The 27,846-nt window shown below is 37.1% G+C and overlaps 2 protein-coding genes across 8 annotated transcripts in view; one reads left to right on the top strand and one right to left on the bottom strand.

Moving 5' to 3' along the window:
• The first annotated feature begins 309 nt into the window (after positions 1–309).
• Positions 310–21,196, top strand: LOC127453492 (sodium channel subunit beta-1-like). 4 transcript variants are annotated; one of them, XM_051719903.1, is made up of 7 exons: positions 310–2,148; positions 9,687–9,792; positions 10,282–10,448; positions 12,965–13,202; positions 16,089–16,230; positions 16,576–16,647; positions 16,763–21,196. In XM_051719903.1, the coding sequence occupies exons 3-6, from the start codon at positions 10,335–10,337 to the stop codon at positions 16,640–16,642; spliced, it is 561 nt and encodes a 186-aa protein (XP_051575863.1). In that variant the 5' UTR covers positions 310–2,148; positions 9,687–9,792; positions 10,282–10,334; the 3' UTR covers positions 16,643–16,647; positions 16,763–21,196. The 4 variants fall into 4 exon arrangements, with proteins under 4 accessions (XP_051575863.1, XP_051575860.1, XP_051575861.1 ...); XM_051719900.1 differs by lacking the exon at positions 9,687–9,792; XM_051719901.1 differs by having other exon boundaries at positions 9,687–10,448.
• Positions 21,197–21,460: 264 nt separating this feature from the next.
• LOC127453449 (protein Aster-A-like) overlaps positions 21,461–27,846 on the bottom strand; it is a 48,914-nt gene continuing 42,528 nt past the window's right edge. For all 4 annotated transcript variants that reach the window (XM_051719789.1, XM_051719790.1, XM_051719791.1 and 1 more), the window contains 3 exons: positions 27,094–27,201; positions 26,842–26,962; positions 21,461–25,033 (listed from right to left, as the gene is read on the bottom strand). In XM_051719789.1, coding sequence (XP_051575749.1) covers positions 24,938–25,033; positions 26,842–26,962; positions 27,094–27,201 — 325 coding nt within the window. In that variant the 3' untranslated portion in view covers positions 21,461–24,937. The remainder of the gene's footprint in view (positions 25,034–26,841; positions 26,963–27,093; positions 27,202–27,846) is intronic.

Raw genomic sequence — 27,846 nt, 5'->3', positions numbered from 1 at the left:
GTTCTAGAATATCCGCACTGCCGAGCGCACAGTAGCTACATTGAGGGGCATCTGCGATCTCAAGAGCGTGTATTGTACGTCGCGTTTTAGATAAGTCAGTGATATGGGTCCTGCGCAATTGTGAATGAATCTGAAAGTCCACAAATCATCATTTTACGTTGCCTTAAGGACTTGAAATTGTAACCCCCAGACCCCATGCCTTCTATTCATCCCACTACTGCAATGCATCAGTCTGTGTATCCCTCCCCCTATCCATGTTCCCTCCCTGTCCCTCCTCGCCTATCCCAAACGCAGCATCCTTACAGCTAAACAACGAGACACCGCCAATGAACGCGTCACTGCGGTGCATTGCAGGTGTATTGCTCCGGTTGAAGAGGATTTTTGTGCACATCACAATTTCAGAACCGAGCGTATATGCGGGGAACAGCAGCAGGCTATCGAACGACGGCATTTTTGGTTTATTTTCGTGACGCACGCGCAAATACAACACCCCGCGCGACTCACTGAATGATTTAACGGCGCGAGCGGGGCGACTTCATCGGTTTTTACGAATCGTGCCGGAGGAAAAGCGCGAATAAGCAACTGAATGAAGAACACAGGGCGAAGAGGAACGTTATTTCGACTAAAAACATGTGGTAATCGGTAACGGTAGGCTAAGAAATATTCAGACCATAGAGATAAGCATCCTAAGGACACATTTATCATTGTTGACAGTGGAAATATCGTCGACGTTGTTGATATTTGCCTCATCTGTAAATAGGGGGGAAAACACTTCCTTGCATGCCTTTCACCATATCACACCCATTGAATTTTGCTTAAAAGACTAGGGAATGTAATTAATCAGTTCCTCTGTAATGTAGACGCATGAATGATGTACTATTGACATGTTTTGTTGATCATTATGCGCTGTTAGACATATGCCTTCATGCTTGATAGTTGGAAATACAGACGCTTTGACAAAATAACGGAATATGACCAGATGGCATGAGCCATAACCACATCCGGTCACAGTAAACACTTATTACATGTATCAGCAACTGCATATGCGTTTATTTTTAATGAGAGAAATACACAAACATTAAATCCAGTGTTGAAGTCATTAGACAGCACTAGGCAGTCTGCTAAATTAGTTGTTATTTTATATATCCTATCATGTAAATTCCTCATATTACAGTATATATTTAGCAGGTCATTACTTCCACTTGGTTATAAGTCTATCATTTGAAACTGATCCTAAGAGATACATCCTCACAGTCACACATTAACCTTTCAAAAGCAATAATTCACAGAGTACATAAGCAATATACAGTATATATATATATACACACACACACACGCTGTGGCGCAAAGATTGATTCACCTAAATAATTTTTCTCAGGTTAAAAGTGTAACGCTCGCTTGTCTTCCATTATTTACATAAATCTCTCATTCTAGATCACAAACCTCAGATCCAAGTCTTCCACTATCACAAAAAGAAAACTTTGTTTATTAGTGACTATCCCACTATGTATTTTAGAAGTCAGATTAGATATTGATCAAAATATTTGTATCACCTGAAAACGAATATTGAGATCATTATTAAAGAAGATAGCACAGAATAGATTCAGCCTCACAGCTAAATAGGTAAAGAAAACATCCGAAGAACAATTATAGACATTTGAGTCTGGCATCTCAGCTCGTTTTTCTTTCATGGAGTAACTGTATACTCCATGTCTGGACTTATTGAACTGATCGCCTTGCACAGAAGATATAACGTTCTCTGATACACTGGACTCCTTTGGTCCTCAACAGCGACTATAGGGAGAGGAGGAACCATCATTAGGGTCTGAACTAAGAGGGAAGCCCTACATCATCTCCCTGTCTGCCTCTGGCCTGAACTGTTTTCTACACTGTCAGGCTCATCTGTTCACAGATCCAGAGGACGTATTTCCCTCGTAGAGCTTCTGTCTCACTGTGGAGTACTTGCCGAGACCTTTGGCTCTTCTGTCAACTGTGTGATACTGTGTTTTGTGTGTGTGTGTGTGTGTGATTGTGTTTTTGTGTGAGAGAGACACACAGAGATACGACTCTGAAAGGAACGCCTATCATCAGTGAAGATGTCTGCACTGCGGCTTCTGTGGGTTCCTGTGCTGATGTGTTTAACACAAGGTGAGTGCCTTAAGCTATGTAACTCTTGATATGCACGTTCCAAACATTACGATCTGTGTCTGTCTGTGTCAGTTAGGCCATGTCAAGGGAAGAGGTCACTTCTCAGTGTGTAGGAGGAATCCATTCATGTTCTCAAGCTAAAATGTATGTGATGCTGTCAGTCATAATGCTGGCATTTTTAAGTGTTTAGATAGACAGACAGACATATAGATTAAACATATGTGAAAGCCAGTGCCAGTTGTAATGAATTCTTAGATGTTAGATTACAAAATAATGCAACTGAACTGAATGTAATTGCTTTTGCGGCATGGATGTGTTTAGTCTGCTGACCAGTTCAGGGTAATTTAGCACCTGTCCAGTAGTGTTATTTCTATGCACTTTGTTTATTCAGTCTCAGCATGTTTATGGTTATCGGGGTTCCAAAGCCACCCAGATTGCTCTGTAAAACCCCAAACCAGCTGTAACTCTTTGTAAAGTGTGTTTAATGGCAAAATGAGTTGTTGTATGTGGTCAGAATGTTTTCAGTCAGCAATGTAGCTCTTGCCCATTCTCCCTCACTTCTGTCCTAGACTGCTATTATCTCTTAGTCATCATTTGTGATCAGGGACTAATAATGAAATGTTTTTCATTTTGGTTCTTTCTGAGCAGAAACTTTTTTTTTCATTCCAGTTTCAGCGTTCTGTTGCCTCCTTTACAAAAAACGGTTAATAACATATATATATATATATATATATATATATATATATATATATATATATATATATATATATATATATATATATTTTTTTTTTTTTTTTGAATTAATTTTTTTTTTTTTTTTAAATAACAGTACTATGTGCTAGGGGTGGGTGATATACCAGTTGCTGTGTCACCAGATCTCTCTCTCAAAATAAAGGGACCTGATCTGGAAAAACAAGCTCAAAATAAAGGAATTGTCTCAACCAAAATAAGTGAAAGTAAGCGATTTCATTTTTTTCCCATGGGGAAATGATAAGCATAAAAATCATAACAAGCAAAGTATACAATAGCCTATATAAAATAATGATAAACATATCCCCAAAATTATTTAAAATATTTCAAAAATACATCTGGCCATCTAAAATCAATTATTAGCCAAAATGTCTCTCTCCTGTATGCATGCACACACTACTTGGGTGTGTTTGGACTAAACTTATGTGGGTCAAATAATTTTATTTGAAATATTTAATGGTTATTTAAATAAATATATTATTTTATTTTAATAATTTTTTAAATTACAGATCTGCTTCTCGATCAGAAGTAGCATCAAACGAGCATTAAATCTGTATTATATCTAACAGTAATTCAGTGAAGACTTGGAAACAACTGAGAAATATACTTTTTACCTTGATATTTTACCTTGCATCTGGATTAACTGTGCATGTATATGCCACAGAATGCTACCTCCACAAAGTGTATAAAGGCAGAGAAATGTGTAGAATGTGCAGCAGTTTCCTTCCGAATTAAAGTGAAAAATGAGAAGAAAGAATAAAAAATATTCAAAAAATAAAAGAGAGAAGCCTGTTTCCCATTGTTTGGGAAACAGGAAGTGGTAATGGTAATTAAATGAACCGGTTACCAACATTTAAAAATAAAGTTTTCACTCTGAACAGTTGAAGGCAACTTGGTTCCCATTTTCAGTTATGTTCTGCAAAAAATTCCTTGGAACGTTTTCAGTCCCTGGTTGTGATGCTGTGTTTTGTTGTGGGCGTCCAAAATATGTGGCTGTCTATGCTCATAAATACCCTGAATATCTTTCATCTGCAACAGCATGGAGGAAGGAGATGGAAATATATCTCACCCCCAAGGAACAGGTGTTGTCACTTGTGCCTGAGCGATAAATGTTTCAGTTTATGCAGTGGGGATTTGTATTTCCCCTCATGCCATGCGTCAGGACACCCATTATGGGGATAAGGTTATATCCTGTAGTTATACATAGCACCATTTACCTGCTGTTTAGATTAACCTTTTGTTGTGCTATACCTGTATATCTCTGATGAACAAATGCAAACCTTCTTTATCTCATTTGCCAATTCCCTCTCGCCTCAGATCATTGATTCTTTCCGAAGTATTGTAAATGATCGCTATCATGTCCTTGTGTGTTGTTTTTCTAAGACTGTGGCTATAGCAACAAAATTTATGTAAACTTCATTATTTTCAGATACACATAATAAACCGTGCTTAACTGCATAGTGCATACAAATGTGTTCATTTAAATAGAAAATAACATTTACATACAAGGCATTTAGCAAACAATGTTATCCAAAAAGTGACTTTAGCTTCACATATTCAATATTAAAACAACATTAATAATGATTTTTGATCTGTGCTCGCATTAAGGATTTCATTGATAATATCTATGTTTTTGTGACGTGTGTGTTCTTATTATTGATATATTATTATTTTATTTAATAAGGAGGAGTGAAAATTTGTGAAGCATTGACTTAAAATTAGACAGGAAATGGGAAAGCTCAAAAAGGAGAACTGTTACACAACAATACTTGTTTATTACACAGCTCTCTGGAATACTTGATTTTGATTAGTCAATGGCGCCATCTATCGGTCTGATATTTCTGAGTAACAACCGCACTTCCACATATCAGAGCGCTCCTCTGGGTATTGCAAGCCACCTTTACTACTTCTCGGATCACTGTGCGATCTCTACAAATAAGCTAATAAAATAATTTCAACTTAAATCAATCATTTCATGTGCTTTTATTTGCCAAGTAATCTTTTAAATGAGCTGGATAATGAGTAGTCAGACAGTCATTAATTACTAAATAAACCAACAGAACTATGACGCAAATCGTAGGTGGTATTTAGTTCAGTGATTTCTTTCTTCTCAGAATTACAGAATTTCAATGCAAATCAATGTTTCATGTCCATTTATTTGTTTATTTGGTGAGTAGTCTTGTAATAGGCTGGATAATGAGCAGTCAGATGGTCATTTACACAGCATAAACACCAACAGAACTCTGACGCAAATGTCATTTCAGGATTTCAGGAAGGTGGATTTCAGCTGTTAAGTGATTTATTTCTTCTCACATAATTACATAATTTCAACTCAAATCAATATTTTGTGTTGATGTATTTATTTATTTGGTTAGTAGCTGTGTAATAAGCCAGATATTGTACAGTAAACTGGTTGTTATCTCAAAATAAACTGATATAAGACCCCTCTGCTTCGTGTTGTTTTTGCGATAACAACCGGCTGACTGTACATTATCCCTTACATAATACCTTTTTGGTAAGTCGTCTCTCAGGTTCACCCAAGAAAAACATTAAAGGGATAGTTCACCCATAAATGAAACTTTTGTCATGATTTACTCACCCTCATGTTCCAAACCTGTAGGACTTTATTTCTTCTGTTCAACACAAAAGGAGATGTTGGGCAGAATGTTAGCCTCAGTCACCATGAACTTTAACAGTACATCTTTTTTCCATACAATGAAAGTGAAAGGCATCAACTACAACATTTAGGTTAACAAATCTCATTTCGTGTTCTACAGAATAAATAAATAAAAGTGGAACAACATGAAAGTGAGTAAATTGTGAAATAATTTTCATTTTTTTGGGTGAACTATCCCTTTAAGGAACCAGTCCAAAGGCCCACATTTGGAATTGTTTTATTCAGAGGAGATGAAACAGAGGAGTGAGCATGGACAGATGGACAGGAAGATGAAGCATGTGTGAGAATGAAAGTGAGACACAGAAAGAAAATACCCTGTGATCGCCTGGTGGTGTCTTACATCATATGGTCTCAAACTGTCCAAACTCACAACTACAATATCTGATTGCACATCCAGGGCTGGTTCAGTTTGTTTCCACTTTCAGGTTATGTCACCAAAGAACAATGCAGCGAAATAAGCAATCTTCTGGTTACCTCACCATACATTTAGAAGCTTGGATTGTTTAGGAATATATAATCTAATATCTAATCCCTTAGCTAAATTTCTAAGTGTAAAGTGCAGTTTTGGCACAACTTCCTCACAAAGATGATGTCCACTCCACCGGCTTGGATCAATTTATCAAACTAGCAGTACTATGCAAGATCTAACATTGGTAGTATTAATGCATACAAGTAGGGTGTAAGTAAGTCTCAGTTGATGTCTGAGTTTGTGGTGGATTTCACTATTTAATGTTGTACTTTGTAGCAGCATTCATTCCTTTACATGAAGATGATTAGAAATCAGAACCTGAAATCCCTTATATCCAGGGAATGAGGAAGCGGTAGACGTGTACTTCGCTCCAATGAATAAGTCTTTATTTACACACTGCTCATTGTTTTTCAGCAAACATTCAACACATACACACACTCACATGCGGTTGCAGCATGACTCTCTCGTCTGCCACGTCTCCTCCCCTTTTATCTCTGCCACAGCTCACTGAAAATACAAACAGCTGTTAGCACAGGTGTAAATCCTTAACCACTCACTCTCCACAGATCGGCGCTCGACCACACCCCCACCTCCACATACCCCCACCGCCCGACTCAGGTCGGGGAGCCGTCCGGCCTGCCACCGACTCCCCCCCCCCCCCCATTCCGAGCGAGAAAATAGGCCACAGCCATCTGTGCCCCCGGCTTGTGGAACACCTCATACTTAAGGGGCTGAAGTGCCAGATACCAACGAGTGATCCGTGCGTTGGTATCCTTTGTGCGGTGGAGCCATTGGAGTGGGATGTGATCCGAACAGAGGGTGAAGGCCTGCCCAAGCAGGTAGTACCGGAGGGTGAGGACCACCCATTTGATGGCCAGACACACTTTCTCTATTGTGCTGTACTTCGTATCTCGCACCGAGAGCTTCCGACTAATGTACAGCATGGGGCGCTCATCCCCCTCCACCACCTGGGATAATACGGGCCTCAACCCCCGGTCCGACGCGTCCATCTATAATACAAAAGGGAGAGAGAAGTCAGGAGAATGCAAGAGTGGCCCGCCACAGAGTGCAGCTTTCACTTGTGTAAACGCCTGTTGGCAGGACAAATTAGACTGGTGGGCTGCCACAGTCCAGGTAATCAATGGGAAACACTGGACCTAACTGATATTATATCATAAAAGCAAATGTGAAAATGAAATATGCAATTTCTGCAGCAACCACATCATTTTGTGGTGTTTTATGGTACTTTTGTTGACTTGTGCTTTTCAGGACTTGTACCCAGGTCCATCGTGTTGGAAATACAACACTTGTGAGCTATCACGTAACTTTATTGCGCATGAATAAGCTTGCATATGCACGTACAGTGAGCCACGTAAAAATAATTTTGCAAAAACGTTGGTATAGTAATGTGATTCAGGTTGCATTTATTTATGTAAACGGTGCAGAACGAGTTGCACACCAAAGTTTAATACTTTAGTGTTGGGGGTTTACAGCAAACCTCGAACCCTAGTGATAGTGATTCTTACCTTAGTAAAGCAGACCACTATTTAAATGTTGCAGTGGTATAATGACACCAAGAAATATGATTCAAATGTCAAATGAAATGTATTTTTATATTGCTTAATTACTATGTCATGCTATTCAAGTTACAATCTATAATGGTTCTAATGGCTTACCATGAGGACAGCAGTACTGAGCATTAGTGGACAGTAATGATAATGATATCTGATCAGGGCCATTGGTACAATGTTAGAAAGGCATAAAGGAGAAGGGAGGCAACTGTTACTCATTTAACAGCAGCTGAAAACAAAGGCCTAGAAACAGGCAAACCAATGAGGAGCGAGGTCTGTATCCTAAGCAGATTTTCAGCAGAATCCAGCACTGTCATGCTGCCTCGGAAAGCTGTGACGCAGGTTTTAGGGTCTGGTGCTGGGGAAACTGTGACATGCGGATACTGTATGAAAAGGTGTGCCTGACTGTGTGTACGAGAAAAAGGATGAGAAGGTGGGGGAGGAGTGCTAAATCTGTGCAAGGACAGACAAGGACAAATAACTAATTAGAAAATACAGACAAAAACTCAAAATAACAGAGTGAACACTAATGAAAGCAAAACTGAATTGAAAAGACAAACTGAACATAAAATAGAACTAATAAATAAACACATAAAAATCTAAAAACTATAATAATAATGACGATCAAACCTCGATTGTGAAAAATCCTTCAATTTCTTGGAGCTACAAAAGAAGAGGCTTTGTCTTTTTATTCAGATTGCCAAGGGAAATATCACTGCCATTTGTCTTTTACCCTTGACCAGTAACTAGCAGTATCTTTAATTGTGAATTATTTTAGAGATTAGATTATATAGTGGGGTAGATGTAGATGAAAACATCTGGGGTCAATAGGACATTTGTTAGACCACAGTGATGGGAATCCTGGCTGCCATCAATAATATTAACATGAGATCACACATTTGGTAATGTATTATAGAGCCATTGTTCCTATGGAAAGTCTCCACCCTGGAGCTCAGTGTTTGTCACAGATCTTTGCAATTTCCCTGGAGGCTAGCATGTATATGTCACCCCTACACAGTTTAAGATAGTTGGCTGGCATGGAAATGTCGCCCTGAGCTGCTTGTTTCTAACCAGAAAGCCTAAGTCAATTCTCAGAAAACGACTTCTCTCTCTATCGCTCTGTCACTCTCATTTGCTCATATTCTGCCTAAAAAGTGTACTTTTAGTAAATTTTCACTGAAATACCAGTAATTCAGATCTTTAATGCTTTAATTTAATCCTAGGATTAAATGCCCATTGTGCAGTCTAATCTGAATTAAATTGCATAATGCAATCTCCGTAAAAAAGGGTTATGTAATGATCCCGCCACTGCAGTGACATTGACAGTTTTGAAGGGAGTTTTTGACCGGTCTGAGGTCAGATTATTGTGCTTATGTTCTGTCACCCACTTTCTTTTTTTGCTGTTTCCTCCCATCCTACGAAGTGTTCGTGGATGTACAGTACATGCTCATATTCAGTTTGCCCTGTCTATTTCTATAATACCCCATAAAATGGTTTGACGAACACAATTTTCCAGTGTTGAAATATTTTCTATTAACACAGGGTGTTGGGGAGGGACATATCAAAGGGCTTGTCCTTTTCTTAAGTAGCCTTAGGGGCCGTTTACCATCTAGTATGCTCCCAGTGTAGTATTTATGTAATGATGTTTGTCTTTCCTCCTGCATCCACTCTTCTTTTTCCTCTCTACAGCCAATCAGAAGCCAATACATCAGTGATATGTCAATGATAATAAGTTTTGTCAGTGAATGTAATACTGAAGAACATTGTTAACTGTCTCCCTTCTTTTTCCCTCTCTTGTCCCCTTAATTGTTGTGGCAGCGATTTTTAGTCTTATCTCCTTTCTCTCAGTCATTAAGGCTAAATTATAAATGTTGTTTTCCTGAATGGTACAGTAAAGAGATGCTCGTACGAATCTAAACGACTTTCTAAAAAACCTCAGTAAATATATAATCTAATGCTATAGCTGCCATTGATATAATACTAGGCAATCTGTGCTCACTCATTGATGCATGTGTGCACTGCTTCCTGTCCCTAATCTCATTGCACATACACTATATACATACTTCTCCAGAGGTCAGAATTGAAAATAGCACAAGATCATTGGTTGAGAGCGATGCAGATGTCTCTGTGGAAACTGCAGGGTGAAGTGTGAGAGAGAGAGATACTTGGAATTACAGGTGTGTTACTTTCTGCTAGTGTTTGTGATATCCTGACATATATAGAGACCTGCATCTATATATGAAAGTACATTAAAGACCTAAACTCAAACCGGATCACCGCTCACCGCTTTTTATTTCCCCTCAAAACTTTTTGTGTGCAGACAGAAAAAAAAAGCCATCAAAGCAAATACTGTTTTCAAATGCACAGTTAATTCAGACTATAGTAATGCACAGTTTTCATGAGTGGAAATAAAACTTGCAAAAAAATGCTCTGCCTTGAAAAAAAAAAAAAAAAAGCCAGCATGTACAATTTCAGGCAATGGGAACGCACGTATAAAAAGAGAAAAAAAGAGACACTTTTTTTTTCCAGTTTTAGTCATACTAATGCCTGTCTGTTCAAAATAGCAATGAAAATAAGGGGGCATCAATAGACTTATAGAGCTTCTTTTAAGAAGTGAAGCAGATGTGTCTGTTTCCGTAGCTAACTATGTCTCATTCTTCCTGTAGCGTGGCTCTGCCATGGGGCATGTGTAGAGGTTGACTCTGACACGGAGGCAGTGATGGGTGATGGCTTCAAACTGGGTTGCATCTCTTGTAAGATGCGAGGGGAAGTGCCGGCTTCTGCCACAGTGGACTGGTGGTTCATGGCCAAAGGCGAAAGTGACTTTACACATGTGAGTATGAGACCAGAGGAGATCAGTCTTTTTTTTTTTTCTCCCATTTTCTCCCCAATTTGGAATGCCCAATTCCCAATGTGCTCTAAATCCTTGTGGTGGCGTGGTGACTCGCCTCAATCTGAGTGGCGGAGGACGAATCTCAGTTGCCTCCGCGTATGAGACCGTCAATCCTCGCATCTTATCACGTGGCTTGTTGAGCGCATTACGGCGGAGACCTAGCGCGTGTGCAGGCTTCACGCTATTCTCCGCGGCATCCACGCACAACACACTACGTGCCCCACTGAGAGCGAGAACCACATTATAGGGACCACAAGGAGGTTAACCCAATGTGACTCTACCCACCCTAGTAACTGGGCCAATTGGTTGCTTAGGAAGCTTGACTGGAGTCACTCAGCATGCCCTGGATTCAAACTTGCGACTCCAGGTGTGGTAGTCAGCGTCTTTTACTTGCTGAGCTCCCCAGGCCCAGGGGAGATCAGTCTTAAAATGCAGTGGGGTTTTAATGTATGAGTGAGTGGCACGGTTGCTGATCAATTCAGATCAATATTTAAGCAATTTTTGGCTAGAAATTCTTCTCCCTGGCCAGAAGGGTGCGGTATGAATGAAGAATGTGAATCACCAAAAACCCAAGAAAAAGAATGTGAAAGTAATCTGTTTCATCTATACCTATCGTATCGTTTCTGAAGATAATGATAATGATTTAACTACTGGAGTCTTATGGATAACTTTTATGCTGACTTATGTGCTTTGTGGAGCTTCAAAATTTTGGCACTCATTCACTTGCGTTGTATGGACCAAAAGAGCTGAGAATTTCTTCTAAAAAGCTAAATTTGAGTTCAGCAGATGAAAGAAAGTCAAACACATCTGGGATGGCATAAGGGTAGTAAATGATGAGAGAATTTTTATTTTTGGGTAAACAATTTTTTAAGCACATTGTATCCCCCAACTTTAATAACCAAAACACATCTGAATGTTTCTTATTGTTATTAATGATGATCCTCATTAACGTAACAACAGTCATTTGTTTTTTTTTGTTTTTTTACTGTATTTTTTGTAAAAGATTTTTTAATCAAAATCAGCTAAAGTGAAAGGCAGTACAAAGGGAGTACTACTAAAATGCATAAATACTTTCACATTTTAATAATATAGCATTTTATTTACATTACAGTAATGCAGATATGATAATGACCATCTTTATTTGCATTGCAGTTATGATAATGGGGAGGGGAGGGATGTGTGCAGTTGTCATAAAAATAATGTCACAATGTTTAAAATCTTCATTGCCATAAAAATAGGCTTAATTGACTATATAATATATAATTTTTTTATTTGTTTCTTCTGATTTTGGAGTAAACCAGGGTATTGTCATAACAGAACTAGTCAACTGAAATGACTGGAGTCTTAATTTTTTGTGAGTGTGCATCTTGTTAAACATATCTGTTGAACGTTCATATTTGTTACCTTTAAAAGTGTAAAAATACAAAACAAAAAAACTCCAATACAAGTGCTTGCCAACTGAAACACACAAAATAACTGATAATTTTTTGTGTGTGTGTGGTATTTTTAAAACATCTAAACCCCCGAAGTAGGCCTTCAGTCTTGAGAAACGACTGTTGCATTTTTCATGCAAGGAACAATCAAGCATTTTTTATGACGGCAACATTTCTTCCGGCTGTAGTCAGTTACTGCACATCATTTCCAAAACATTCCCAAGCAAACTGAGAGCTAATGGGCATCAGCGTTCACTTTACTTTTGAGTATATTTATGAGGGCAGTAAGAGCCCTCTGTTATTAGGGCAACCACCTCCTGCTGCTACCTAAAAACTGCAGTGCCATCATATATGCATATTTAGCTAGTCTCATTCACTGTTATGCCATAGTCATTGTGGCAGAGGCAGTTCAGCATACCATAGTACCACAATTACAATTGCTATGCAATACAAAATGAGAATGAGAAAGGACATCTAATTAAATTTGTTTACTTCTCATAATGTGTTTGTAAATACTTAAAGTAAAAATGTCATTTCAAATGTGAAATTATTGAAGGACATTCTTTCTTTGGATTATCAAAGAAGTGCGTAGCAGTTCTTGTTTCAGTCAAAATCTGTGGAAAATCCACATTTTTGGTTTTCAAATATTTTTGAGTGAACTTTGAATCAATTTTGGTTAAAATAAATGCATTTGTTATGTTGAATGCAAACATTTGATAATGTTAAATTGGATTATCAAATACAGTATTTGCATATATCATTGTTATATCGGCTATTGGCCACCCTGCTCTCTAAATATTGACATTAGTATACGTCATTAAAATACCAAATGGACTGACGAATTATGAAAATAAAATGCACACTCAGAGGAAAAATGGCCGGCCACTCCGAAATTACTTGTGTCTGTTGACAACAAGTAAGCTCTAAGGCCATCAATTGATTTTGTAGAGTTAGGAATTAGTAGATTTGACACAGTTTATTTTTTCATAGCATGCTAATGAGAGCTCTTTTTCTTACATTTAGATCTACAGTTATGCAGATATGACAGGCTACGTAATGGATGAGCATTTCATTGACCGCCTGGACTGGAACGGCAGTAAAAAAACAATGGATGTGCAGGATGGCTCCATTTACATCCTCAATGTGACCTTCAACGATACTGGCACCTATCGATGCTACTTTGACCGGATCCTCATCTTCCCCAATTATGAGTTTCGCACCAATGCCACCAAGTTTATCACCATCAATGTAGTGGGCAAAGGTATATTAGTCAAAAGAGACAATAGGAACACTGAAATCTACACGTTGTTCCAAGCATGTATGACATTCTTCCGTTGAACACAAAGTAATATGTTAGGCAGAATGTTTAAATAATGAAAGTGAATGTTAAAGAGGGGCTGTCATTCTCAAATAATAACGAAAAACACAAGTTCATGATCCTTCAGGTCTGCACAAATAATCAAAATAACACCAAAATTGCGATGTGGTGATTATAAAACTGCAGTAGGCTGCTAATCAAAACAGATCAACATGGTCTGTGTGCACTTCAGAATAAACGGGTAACATGCTGTTCTGTTCATGCGCGGGGGCTCATGAGCTCGTGTTTTTGTGCTTTTAAAGCAGTTCACATGCATTGTGAAAGAAAAGTACTGCATGTTCAAGCATTCGTGCAATTCCAAACATTAGCAACTGCTACAAGTTATTATACAAACAAATATACAAAGTATAAAAAACAAAGGAGATGAAAGCTTTTCACCAGATGCAGAACATTACAAACTACAATTTCAGTGACCAAATAAAAGCTCCAGGTGAAGATGATGTAAATAGGACAGAAGTATATTACTTTTATATAAAACAAATCTAATCCTCAAGATAATAATGATAATTCAGTATTATATTATAATAATATACTTGACTGGGTCCCACAGTAATATTTTAGTATTATGCAATATTTAACTGGGTTCCAAAAAATATTTATTTTTTGCACACCTTGTTCATTCACCAAAATTTTTTTTTGTAAAAATATATGTAGGTATATAATACTTTTTATTAAGCTACTATGTATTATTGTATTTAAAATATAAATATTAAAAGTGTGTATCAATGAAAGTGTGTAAATATTATGAAAAAGTGTGAGAAAACATGCCTTTATTATTTATAAATAGATTTTTATTGTATTTAAATTTATTCTACTTGACTACATTGGCTGATTGAATGAAATCATTCCTCTCATTAAAAAAATATAACTTTTGAGCCATTTCAGAGCAAATACATAATAATCGAGATATATATCAAATATCGTCAGTAGACTGAAAAATATTGAAATATAATTTTTGCAGCCATATCACCCAGCCCTATGAGTCATATGAACTACTTCTGTGGTGCCTTGTCATTCTTGGAGCTTGACAGCCTGTGGTTACCATTCACCTTCATTGTATGGAAAAGAGCAGAGTCAACATTCTGCTAAACTTCCTCTATTGTGTTGTGTTCCACAGAAGAAAGAAAATCATACAGATTTGGAATGGCATAAGGGTAAGTGAATGATGACAGATCTTTCATTTTCAAGTGAACCATCCCTTTAAACACATGTTTTGAACAAACCAATCGATATCTTTTCCTATGGTGAACTGAATTATGCAGACTAAGCAAAGTAAGTTGGTGATAACTTCACAGGCAAAATAGAATACAGATACAAGATCCTCTGCTATTTATCCATCAACACTGAATAGAAATGCCTGATTAGATGTCCAAAGCAAGGACACAGGCATCAGCTTCATTCTGCCCTGAAAGCAAACATGTAAACGCTTAGCTGTTTTTTATGCCTAGAACTTTACAGTTTTTTTCTTTAAAGGTTACAGTATTTATCTTTAGGTTTGATTAAGCAACACTATAATATTATTCATTCTTTCTTTAAACATGCCAAAAACAACAACAAAACTACCTATACTAAAATGTTTTGTAGGATGGGATAGTTCACCCAAAAACTAAAATTCTGTCATAATTTACTCCCCTTCATGTTGTCACAAAAGGAGAGGCGGAATGACAAACTCAGTCACCATTCACTTTCATTGTATGTAAAACAGATTAAATGAAAGTGAATGGTGATTGAGACTAGCATACTGCCTTACATATCTTTTTGTGGACATCTTCTTTTAAGTTCCACTGAAAATCAACGTCGCTCAAAAATCTGAGGGGGTTACGTTTGGATGGGCATGAAGCTTCTGCTGAGAACGTGTCTGTCCACTAGGACAAAGGTTAGAATGTCACATCATATGTGAAGGTGATTAATCAGACATATTTTTGTGTATACTGTACTTGCTGTCTGAGGCTGATTCAGACCCACATCAGCACCAATGTCACTACTGATCACTGCGTCCACATAATACTGAGTTTTACAAAACACTGAGTGCAGAACCCATCACAAATATGCTGATTTCTATAGTTCTTTGAACTTCTTTGTTTGTGCTGGACAATAGTCCAATAGTTACGTAAATGTAAAAATCTAGATAGCTAGATCAGATGTGGTAGAGGTTTTTTAGCATTTTTAGATAAACAACGGTGTAACACATCAATGGAAAGGAGGAGGCGAGAACCGGCTTGACAATATAAATAATATTTAATGATTAACTAAAACAAAAGCACAAACACACACACAGGTGTCGGACAGCTGTCCGTAACGCTCTCTCGGTTGCACTGCTGTCTCCAGTCGGCCTTTATCCCTCTCGGGCTAATCAGCCTGATTAGGAGCCGGGTGTGTAGAATCACGACCCGGCCACACCCTGCCACTGACGGTTATGCACAACTACACCAGACCAAAAAACCTGAACATTTTCTGAATGCCAATATTAATAAGAATATTGAGAGTTCACCTAATCCTGTCAATCTCAACACAAGGGTAGTCTTTAAAGTTGGACGCTTACATCATACCTATGACAATTCTCTCTGTATCACTCCACCACCACAACTTCACCTTTATTTCTATTCAATTTCTATTTGGTATTAAATAATTATATTTATCAGGTAGTCCGAGCTCAAGTCGAATATCATACCCACCATCACAGACAGCAAGCCAAGTTTTTAACACATAGATTTCTGGAGAGAATAGATTGAGAGAAGAAAATAATAATTCTATCACTCTCTCCTGCAGCTACCCGAGGCATGGCGTCTATCCTTTCTGAGATTATGATGTATGTGTCCATCATTGGGCTGCAGTTATGGCTGGTGGTGGAGATGGTCTACTGTTACAGGAAGATAGCAGCAGCAGGAGAAGAAGCACTGCGAGAGAGCGAGTGAGTTGAACTTCTGTTCATTTTCTTCTAATTATCTTCTGTTACACTCTCTTCTAATATCCAAGATCTTTCAAATGTAAATATTAACAGGATGCGACAATAGACCTTTACCCTTTAACACCCACCCCTCCTTTTATCAGTTTTGTAATTTCCACTTTAATTCTTCCAAAACTTAATTTCACATACTTCCTAGACTTGTACGATTGACAACTCTACATTTTTCAATACGCTGTTCTCTGTTTTCAAAACATTTCAAGTTCTTTCTGCTATTTCTTAGATATTCTCTTCTTCTTCACTCCCTTTTCTGTCCTTTCTCTCTTTCTTTTCCTGCTTCCGTTCTCATAGGGCGGAATATTTAGCTATAACCTCAGAGAGCAAAGATAATTGTGCAGGTGTAGCGGTGGCAGAATAACATAGGTAGGTTTATTAAAGACTAAAATATGCCAAGTTCATATCTGGATTCAAGATGAATCTTCTAATCATCTATAATAAGACAGCACAGTGTAATAATCTGCCTTTTGTTTCATTTCAGGGCCAAAAAACTCTCAAGCATAAAGCTTGAAGCTCTCCATCCATTATGACATCACCAACTGCCTCCTCATTCATCTTCACTGGAGCTCTGTGCAACCGCAGGGCCACCGGTTTCAGTATGACTGTGACCAAACAACCATTCTAAACCATCAGGAAAAAACACGCTGCCATACATTGCGCAGACATGTAAATGTTGTTTTAACCTCGTGAGACCCCGTGTCTACATGTGTGGACATCACGTTTTGGCTTCGCTTTAGGCTATGCTTAATTTATATTTTTAAAGCCAGCTGATCTCAGTAGTCAAGGGTTAAACTTTCAGCGTGTTGCATGTGACAGAACAACATGGTGCCAGTCTCAGCCGAGTTTGTCTTTTGGAGAAACGGAGACTAACTTTCATTAAGTCCTACATTCATTGTGCATTGTCACATTGAGAATCAATGGACATATCCAAAAGCTGGAAAATGTTGCTTTCAGAGGCTGTATACATAGTTAGGATGAAAATAAGGTGCATTTCAAACTGTTCTGAGATGAGTGAAGACAGACAGCCAACTGGAGGTTAAGTCATTCACTAATTAGTAGCAAGGGAGCATCCTATTGCTTTCCTATGCAGCCTAGGGCATTCACTTCTAAAATCTGGCCAAAAGTTCAGTTTCATGCAGATGATGTTTGGACCACTTAACATGTTTGGCAGACATGGGAAATTGGAAATCAGTACATAGATTCAGAATTTTATAATGCAAATTTTATTTTAACATGGTTGGCATTGATTTGATGATGCTGACTGTTACTTTTAATCAGAATTATTTATTCAGCTTTATAGAAAATCGGCTGCAATGTCTATAACATCTCAAAAACATGAATAACCAACACTCCTGGACAGATAATAAAACTATTTGAAGAAAGAAATTTCACTTTCTGTAGCTTGAAATTACTTAAAATTTCACAAATTAGCCCCGCTGTCCACATATGTGGACATCAATTTTTAGGAAAATTATTTGCTCTAGACCTTTCTTTCTTTATTTATTTATTTGCTTGTTTATTAGGTGCTACTAGTTACAAATCAAAAAGGGAAATGGAAAATGCACACAGCAGTCACGTGGGGGTCTCAGGAGGTTAAATAAAGCACTGACATGGTGTTGCATTGTAGACGACAGCTTTGAGGTTAACAAATAAATCGAGTGAAGCATGAATATGTAACACTGAACAGTACAAATTGTACTGAACATGACTTGTACATACAGTTGAAGTCAGAAGTTTACATACACCTTAGCCAAATACATTTAAACCCAGTTTTTTCACAAGTCCTGACATTTAATCGTAGAAAACATTCCCTGTCTTAGGTCAGTTAGGATCACTACTTTATTTGAAGAATGTGAAATATCAGAATAATAGTAGAGAGAATGATTTATTTCAGCTTTTATTTCTTTCATCACATTCCCAGTGGGTCAGAAGTTTACATACACTTTGTTAGTATTTGGTAGCATTGCCTTTAAATTGTTCGACTTGGGTCAAATGTTTTGGGGTAGCCTTCCACATGCTTCTCACAATAAGTTGCTGGAATTTTGTCTCATTCCTCCAGACAGAACTGGTGTAACTGAGTCAGGTTTGTATGCCTCCTTGCTCGCACATGCTTTTTCAGTTCTGCCCACAAATTTTCTATCAGATTGAGGTCAGGGCTTTGTGATGACCACTCCAATACCTTGACTTTGTCCTTAAGCCATTTTGCCACAACTTTGGAGGTATGCTTGGGGTCATTGTCCATTTGGAAGACCCATTTGCGACCGAGCTTTAACTTCTTAGCTTATGTCTTGAGATGTTGCTTCAGTACAGTATATCCACATAATTTTCCTTCCTCATGATGCCATCAATTTTGTTTCATCAGACCAGAGGACATTTCTCCAAAAAGTAAATCTTTGTCCCCATGTGCACTTGCAAACTGTAGTCTGGCTTTTTTATGGCGGTTTTGGAGCAGTGGCATTTTCCTTGCTGAGCAGCCTTTCAGGTTATGTCGATACAGGACTCATTTTGCTGTGGATATAGATACTTGCCTACCTGTTTCCTCCAGTATCTTCACAAGGTCCTTTGCTGTTGTTCTGGGATTGATTCACAGTTTTAACACCAAACTACATATATCTCTAGGACACAGAATGCGTCTCCTTCCTGAGTGGTATGATGGCTGCATGAAGGTCCACAATTTTTTTTCTGGGGTCTTGGCTGATTTCTTTTGATTTTACCATGATGTCAAGCAAAGAAGCACTGAGTTTGAAGGTAGGCCTTAAAATACATCCACAGGTACACCTCCAATTCAGTACACCTCCTATCAGAAGCTAATTGGCTAATTGCCTACAGGCTTGACATAATTTTCTGGAATTTTCCAAGCTGCTTAAAGGCACAGTTAACTTGGTGTATGTAAACTTCTGACCCACAGGAATTGTGATTAAAAGTGAAACAATCTGTCTGTAAACAACTGTGGGAAAAATTACTCATATCATGCACAATGTAGTGTCCTAAACGACTTGCCAAAACTATAGTTTGCTAATATGAAATCTGTGGAGTGGTTCAAAAATACACCAAAGTGTATGTAAACTTCAGACTTCAACTGTATGTGTTTGAGCTTTTAACTCAACATTTTTAACTTTTATCTCTTTATATCATTATTTAAACTCACATAAAAAATAAAAAGTACACAAGACATAATAGAAAAATGAAACGTGGTTTGGAAAGCAAAGCGATTGAAATACAGAGAAATCAGCATGAATTTCGCTGAAGATTTCTTGTGTTTGGCAGCTGGGGACAGATAACAATTTTAAATACATGTTTATGAAAAGAGCTTCCTACCTGTATAATTGCCCCTTTCACGTACAGGGGATTCTAACTTATTTCACCACGACTAAGCTAAGCACAACTTTTTAACGTTTTCTCACTGACACGTAACTAACAGTTCACCTCAATGACAAAGGAATGTTTGTTTTTTTGGCATTTGCATTTGCAAAATATCTGCACCATGACAAGCAACCAACATTTACTGTTCACTGAACTCTTGTTACTAAACAGAAAAGATTTTGAGCATAACAAAGCACAAAATATATGTTCTGGGCCAAAAGCAAACACTATAAAATATATAAAGCGAGCAAATCCAATCCATGTAGCCTATAGGGGGCGCTCTGCCTCTCTATCTGTGCAAAACTGACCCTAATGTTTCAACTGTGCTTATAACCCATAAAAGGGAAGAAAGTGCTTTGTTGTCTAGGATAACGTAGCATAGCTGAGCTTCAATAAAATCTACAGAGACGTGATAAATAATATAAAAAATGTATTGTAGATAAGAGCCAAGTTTCCTTCATTTAGCCGAACGGTTTTTGATGCGGTACTGTGCCGTTCTGTACCGATCCGAGCTTCTTCGGTTCCGTTTTATTTTTCCATCGTGGTGCTGAGAAATCAGTATTAGAATGAACTAATCCACACCATCTTTGCTGACAAAATAATAAAGGGCTGTATGAAATAAAGAATGACTCCAAGATAAGTTCAAAGAGTGTCTTGTGTAAGATCAATGTTCAAGCCCCTGGCTCTTCATGCATTATGTTTTCAAAAGAAAAAATGAAGGACAAGAAGATAAAGCGGGAATAAAATGTATTCATTCATAAGCAGTAGCGGTTCTAGCTTGTATGGCGCCCTGGGCGAAACCCGCTTCAACACGCCCCCAAAAAATGTTGACTAGGGGTTGGGGGGGAATTGTATGGCACCTTGGATGAAACCCGCTTCAACACGCCTGCAAAGTTGTTGACGGGAGGACTGTGTGGGTGCCTCGTGCCGCTCCCCCGCAAGATACCGCCCTGGGCAACTGCCCATGCCGCCCATGCCAAAATCTGCCACTGTTCATAAGTGCAGTAAAAACTGTCCAGTATTTCCTCTCCCTCATAGTAGCCAATTTCTGGTAGTGACTACAGAGGGCAGCACCACACTGCCAAAGTCTCACTGCCTTTATGCATGCATGATCAATTCTGAGACTTCCCAGTTGTTTTTCTTACGTTTTTAAATATTTCATTCAGTGATTGTTAAATTGCTAGATTTCTACTGCATGAATTTAAATACACTTTTATTACTGTCATAAACATGGCCAGCTGAAACACTGTCCAAGTAATATGTTTTCAAATACATTCTTGATTTAGCAAATGTTTAGTACCACAGCTGCTTTTAGTGCAGTGATGACTAAAAAAGAAAATAGATTGTATTGTACTAACGCTTTGATGTTACAGAAAATCATGATTTGACAACGTCTGCACATCTGTAGGACTCTGTACAGTATGCACACAACACTTCTATGGCCTCAACAAATCAAGTATGCAGTTCATGTTTAAGTGAAAATGTTGCTTGCCAGAATAGAATATAACAAGAATAAAATACACTGCAAAAAAAAAAAAGTGTGAGATGTTTGATTTTAAAGTGACAGTTCTAATGTGTTTGCCATGCATAATATTTCCATACAATTTTATTGACAAGGACAGATCTGGATATACTCATTTAGGGTGACTACATTCAACTTAACACATACATGTACACTAAGTACAGTTAATTAAATAAAAAATAAAAAAAAACATTATTTATATTACGAAAGCTTATTAAATCTAAATATTGTGATAAACAGCAGTACTTAACTAAATATTTATTTCACTACAAAAAAGACAAGTAACACTTTGCATTAATGTTTCCTTTGTTAAGGTTTATAAAGGGGTTTATTAATGACTAACAAGCCATTCAGAAATGCATATAAATCATTTATAGGCAGTTTTAGCAACATGCATAAAAAAGGGCAACTTTCATCCAATACTTGCCAATATACAGTATATAATGCCCAATGACCATTCAATCACACTGAACATTTATATACAGGTTTCTAATATTAGCAACTTCTTAATAAATGCTTCACAGGTGAATTGGTGAATGTTTTTTAACCAGTTCATTTAATGTGTCCACTGCCCAGCCAATGCAACCATGGATAATATCATTACCAGATGATTTGACTAGCACTGATCAGGAAATACTAACCAGTGTAAGAAGAAAAGGATGTTCTATTCAGTAACACGCACACACAAACACAATTTTACAATGTTTTTGCATTTTTTATTATTTTATATTTTTTGACTGTCATCTTTACAATCATGTCTATACATCCCACCTTCGTTCTCTCCCTCCCTGACCCGAATAAATAGCACACACTTTCATCACTCAGCAAGGGCTTTGCACAGCAATGCCCACAGACAGACAGATAGCACTCTGATAACACACTCAGAGGAGGGAGAGATCACTGAGGCTGAAGGGCAGGACAGACTGAGACAACAAATGGAGAAATAGGTGTATTGGGGATGACAGAATCAGACTGTCCAAATCAAACGAGAACATAAGACACAAAAATGAACCCAAAGCCTCTGGGTGAATCTCATGAAGCCTGTCTAAAACATGTCTGGGTCATATTTCATCCAAAAATCAAAAGAAAAATAATATTTTGCATGAAGAAAATTAAGCCAATAAGATGTTTTGCAGAGTGTTCGGGCCTTTTAAGAAAGTAGTGTAGCACATTACATTTAAAAATCTTGTATTCAGATTATAATTACTAAATTTAAATTCTGTTAATTACATTATTTCGGGTTACACGTGTATATCTGAAATATAATTTATGTAGAATACATTTAAAACATGAATTAAGTACATTTGTTTAGATTTCTTTGGCCTCTTAAAGGCGTTTGTCCCCTAACGAGTCAGACATGTGGTGCATAAGCGTATACTTACAATAAACACGGAGGAAATATAGACAATTTTGAATTTGTTGAAAAAAAAAAATTCTGTGAAAATATTTTATAAAGTAACAACAGTAATTAGTAATGTTATTACTTTTTCAATGTTTTAATCTACCGATCTACCAATTGGCACAGATTTTTGCCAATTGCCGATTATTTCGTTCTGCATGTAAACACCTTTACTGGCGATTTACAATGTGATCAAGTGTTGTGCGCAAGCGTTTACACATGAAAATCAGAACCAGAGAAGAATCCGATGATTTCAAGTCTCATATAAACACTGTTTTCTTGCGTTAACAGATTTTTTTAAATCAGTTGATTTATGGTAGTATTGGTTTGCATGTAAAAATGCTCACTGTTGTAACAATTAAGCACATTTCCCCCAATTCTCATTACTGTAATGTAAGAAAATGTATTCTCATTGTTGAAATGCAAAAATGATTATTTAAACCTATACAAATATTATTAGTTACAAAATATTTATACAACATTTATGATTATATTTTAAAAATCATTGTATCCAGACAAGATGTATTGCAGAAATGAGAATCATCATTAAGAATATTAAGAATTTCATACAAAATGACAAGTAAAACATCCACACACGCATAGTAACAGGAATGTACTCCCCCCCCCCAAATTGCATTACAGTAACAGAATTTGTGGGGTAAATTAATTTAACTGTCTTAATAATAAATTACACAATTTAAAAATACTTATTGGTTCCAAAAATAGGCTTAATTTTCTTTATGCAAAATACACTTGGGGTGAAATATGACTCTGGACATATTCTTTGCAAGATTCACCCAAATGTCAAATACATCACAATACTGCCTGCAGATCTCCTTTAGTTCCTCCTGGTCTTGAATTCTGGTTGGTCCTAAACGAACAGCCGCAGGAATGGCTGAAGTTCTCGAATCTGTGTGTACTGGTCGAGCTTACAGTAACCCTGAAAAGTTCAAGTTTGATTCCAGTAAAACTCAATGAGTTTCCAGACAATTTACACAACCACACACAATAGCTCCACTCACCCCATGTCATAAATACAAAGGGATTTAAAAACAAAACTAATTAAAAAAAAAGTGTTCGGGTGTGTAAAAACAAGCATCACTCTGATACTCTATCCTAAGTAACAGTTGCATGTTTTACATTTCTTCTTCTTATTATTATTATTTTTGCATTCTGTCTTGCTGATTAAATTCTAACTGTCTTTACAATTTTTCCCCATGATTATTGCTAAAACGGGAATTCTTAATACTCATTTCACCCATTTCTACATTGGTCCGTGTTCAAAGACAACACGAGCAGAAACACAATGATTTAAGGACATTACACTGCAACACAAAGTGCTTTTCTTAATCAGAGTTTCATCTCGTTTCCAGTAAAAATATCTAAAACAAAATCATGTAAGATAACATTTCTTTTCAGAGCATATTTCTTGAATTAAGTTATTTTACCCTATTTGCAAATAGTTTTTATTGTTTGGCATAAACCTAATTTTTGTTTTTAACCCCTAGAGTGTTTTAGATTTATGCTTTAAAAAAAGGAAAACAATTTGCCAATAAGTCTTGTAATGCAAAATTGCTACTTAAATATATCTTGTTTTAAGGATGTTTAGATATTTTACTGGGGGGAGAAAAACAAAACAAAAACAAAAAACAAACCTACTATAAGAAAATTTTTTTTTTTTTTTCCTGCAGTGTAAACTGTAATTCAAGTCTATTAAATAAATACTGACACACTTTCTTACCCCATTCTGGCCAATTTTCAATAATCAGCCAAAAAAACTAAACAAAACGGAAAGTGTCTCTTCCATGAAAAAAAAAAAAAAAAAAATGACCTGTTTATTCTGACAGGTGAACAGATTAACCTAGATTGGAGGCTGATGTCCTCCAGAAGATAGGAGAGCAGTGTCCACCACAAACCACCTTCCCTCTTTGAAAGGTCCATCTTTGAAGCATCTCTCCCAAACTGTGCTCAGCACTTCTGTAAAATGAGTCCATGATGAGTTTGCGGTCTGTTAAAAGCTCACATTCAGCTTTCTCAGACATGCAGAATGGGCCAGAATGGCTCAAGATGCAGCACAGCTGAAAGTCACAGATGTTCTCCATATGCTGAGTATGGCTGATCCCATTCATTGGTGTTATTGCTTATGACCCATAGAGTTCAAGGAGTTGAAACTGATGGAATGGTTGAGTGTTTATTATACAGCCAGTAGAAAGTCATGTAGCTGTTGCTAGGGGGTAACCCAGAGATACCCAAAATACTCCCAACGTAATATCACCGAAAAAGAAGAAAACACCATCTCACTTCCCAGATGTGTCCCCTCCGTCTGTAAGCAGTTCTGTGAGGGGGTTACCGTACAGAGTCTAGGCGGAATCTCACGGATCCGTCAGTGTTTCTGGTGCTGGATCGGACTCCTGCTGTGCCTCTGGGGTGATCATTCCTCTATGAAGCTTCTCTAGAGACTGTTTCATCTACAAGAGGGGGAGAAGGAACAGCTTTAACATTTGAAAAGTACCTGATACTGAGAGACATTATGAGAAGCATGTTGATGTGTATACTGTAATTTAATAGTGTATAGGCCTATAATTGAACAAATCGGAGCAATATTTAACTGGCACAGAATCAATGAGGACCTCAATTCCACAGCATCAACCTTAAACACATATTTACACTAAATACAACTAATTATACTAACTTAACCCTTCTGTTTTGGAGATAAAAAATGATTATCAGCCATTCTGTTTGGGTGAAAAAAGACCCGGTAGAGTTCAGTAGATATACAGCACCTCCCTTTTGATTATAAACATGACCATTTCCATGGGCTTGTTTTTCACACTGAACACAAGCTTTTATAGTCGCATTTTATCAGGATAGCGCCACCTATATGTCAGTGGTGGAACTACTCCTTTACAGTACAGTCGTTTTTTTACTTTTTAATGCCAAAGACCCCCAAATATGATGTTCCCCTTAAAAGAGCCCCCCTTTCTATAGGCAGCTACAGTATAATCTATTTTGCACACAGACTATTTTATGCTATTTAAGAAGCATATTAGATGTGATAAGACAAGTTTAGGAAATTAAATAATTGGCTTAAATAAATTTTCAAAAACAGATTACAATATTATGTGGAAAATAATTATTATTAGCTAAATTGATAAATAAATAGTTATTATTAGTAAAATTGGTTAATAAATACAGTAGTTAATATTAGTAATAATTATTGTTCCAAAGCAGCTTCACAGGAAATAGTGTTTTTAACAAGTGAGCAAGCAAAGAACAGTGGCGATGAAAAAAATCCCTAGAATTATACACTATGTACAATACTTATTTATACATACTTATTTATGAACGTGTTTCAAGGAAGGAGAGATGAATACTTTGAAATTATTTTTCTTTTCACAAACCTATCTGCAGATATGTTTTATTTATTTTATTTTTTTTAACTGTAATCCATTTTTAACCTTTTAATTTGATCTCAAATTTTCTGGGACCCCCAGCACCTTCCCTTGTGGGCCCCCTGGCAGTCCCCGGACTCCAGTTTGAAAATCCCAGATATAGACAGCCCTTAATTTTGAGTGAAAAAGTTGATACTTGGAATACTTACACATTGTATCTGTTTAAAAAAAAAAAAAAAACTGAATCATGGATTTTATTAAAAAAATATTTTTATTTCAGAATATAAATGTCCACATGGCAGATCGCATAGACTTCCATCGAAAAGGTCTCCATACAAATCTAGCAATCAAGATGCCATAGAGACTTATGACTTGGGCCAGAAAGCAACCATCTAACAACACTCTAGCAATGCCCTAGTTACCACTCAAACCACCCTGATTTCGCATAAACATAAAAATTTAAAACTTTTTTTTTTTTTACTTTTATTTCTTTTTGTGTAAAATCTAAAGGCATTTTGATTAAATACAAGACTAAAATTAGATTGTCACTGTTTTTAACTCTTAAATGGGTCAAAAATGACCCGAATATAACAAAATAAATATACATTTATATAACCAAGTTGAAATCTGTGAGCAGCAGCAATATTTAATGAAATATGAATTGCTAAACAAAAAAAAAAAGGCACATAGCTGAGATTACTCTTTATAACCATACGAACAAACTGATTCTCTACAATAAATTGGAATTGGTCATGTCTTTAAGCTTTTTTTTGCATTTGTACAGTTGGCCTAATGCAACATTTTCCTAAAGGTCAGTCAATGTCTCTGCTGAGAGCTGCAAATTATTTATCTTTTAGTTTTAGAAGTTTCGTTCTGAGACAGACCTGATCCAGAAGTGTGACAGAAGACTGTAAAATCTGCTGCCATTTGTTCATCTGGGACTGGTGGAACTGCCTCTGGAGCTGCAGTATCTGCGCCCACTCTCCTGCAGACTGAGGCAGAGGGCTAGGGAGAGCACGATAACTTTAAATCAGCATGAGAACAAGTTTTTTGCAATCACTAAAAAGCAGAGTGAGTGCACAACCATTCAGACCACCATATGACAACAATCAAATCAGACAAGGATTTTAATGTACCTGTCAGTTAAAGAGTAGGAGTGCCAGGTCTCCAGTGTGTGTGCAGCCCGCTCGAGTGCCCAGAGTTTGTAGAACAGCATCATGTTCAGAGCCACTAGAACAACCAGACTGGAAGAGGAAGAGAGGAGAGATAATTATAGTTGTCTGTACTTGAGGGTGTATAAGGAATTGTGTTTGGGATCATGAAAACTTGTTTTTCCTTGAAGCACAAGAGACAGAGGCTCTACCTGACACAGATCCTTTATGTGCAGGAGGAAGCCGGGAAAGCAAGATGAGAGAGAGGAACAGCAAGGAGAGAAATTAGTAGGCAAAAAAAGGGAAGAACAGAAAAAGAGAGACGGACAACCCTTAGTAAATATCTGTCATTTGGAAAGATTGTTAAAGTATGGAGAGCCAAATTTCTCAAAATTAAAGGGACAGTTCACCCAAAAATAAAAATTCTCATCATTTACTCACCCTCGTGCCATCCCAGTTGTGTATGAATTTCTTTCTTCTGCAGAACACAAATTATGGTTTTTAGAAGAATATTTCAGCTATGTAGGTCGTCACAATACAAGTGAATGGGTGCCAAAATTTTTACATTCCAAAAAGCACATAAAGGCATCATAAAAGTAATCCATACAACTCCAGTGTTTTAATCCATATTTTCAAAAGTGATATGATAGGTGTGGGTGAGAAACAGATCAACATTTAAATCTTTTTTTTCTACTTGAAATTTTTCTCCCTGCCCAGTAGAGGGCAGTAGGCATGAAG

The sequence above is a fragment of the Myxocyprinus asiaticus genome, chromosome 15 (assembly GCF_019703515.2).
Source record: "Myxocyprinus asiaticus isolate MX2 ecotype Aquarium Trade chromosome 15, UBuf_Myxa_2, whole genome shotgun sequence".
NCBI lineage: Eukaryota > Metazoa > Chordata > Actinopteri > Cypriniformes > Catostomidae > Myxocyprinus > Myxocyprinus asiaticus.
Note: the sequence above shows the minus strand (reverse complement) of the source record. Positions and strands in the feature narration are given on the sequence as shown.

Excerpts from the sequence above, each read along its gene's own strand:
- LOC127453492 (XM_051719900.1), top strand. The coding sequence starts at position 2,097 with ATGTCTGCACTGCGGCTTCTGTGGGTTCCTGTGCTGATGTGTTTAACA. Across the intron at positions 10,449-12,964 it reads GCGAAAGTGACTTTACACAT|ATCTACAGTTATGCAGATAT; the intron begins GTGAGTATGAGA and ends TCTTACATTTAG. Across the intron at positions 13,203-16,088 it reads CATCAATGTAGTGGGCAAAG|CTACCCGAGGCATGGCGTCT; the intron begins GTATATTAGTCA and ends TCTCTCCTGCAG.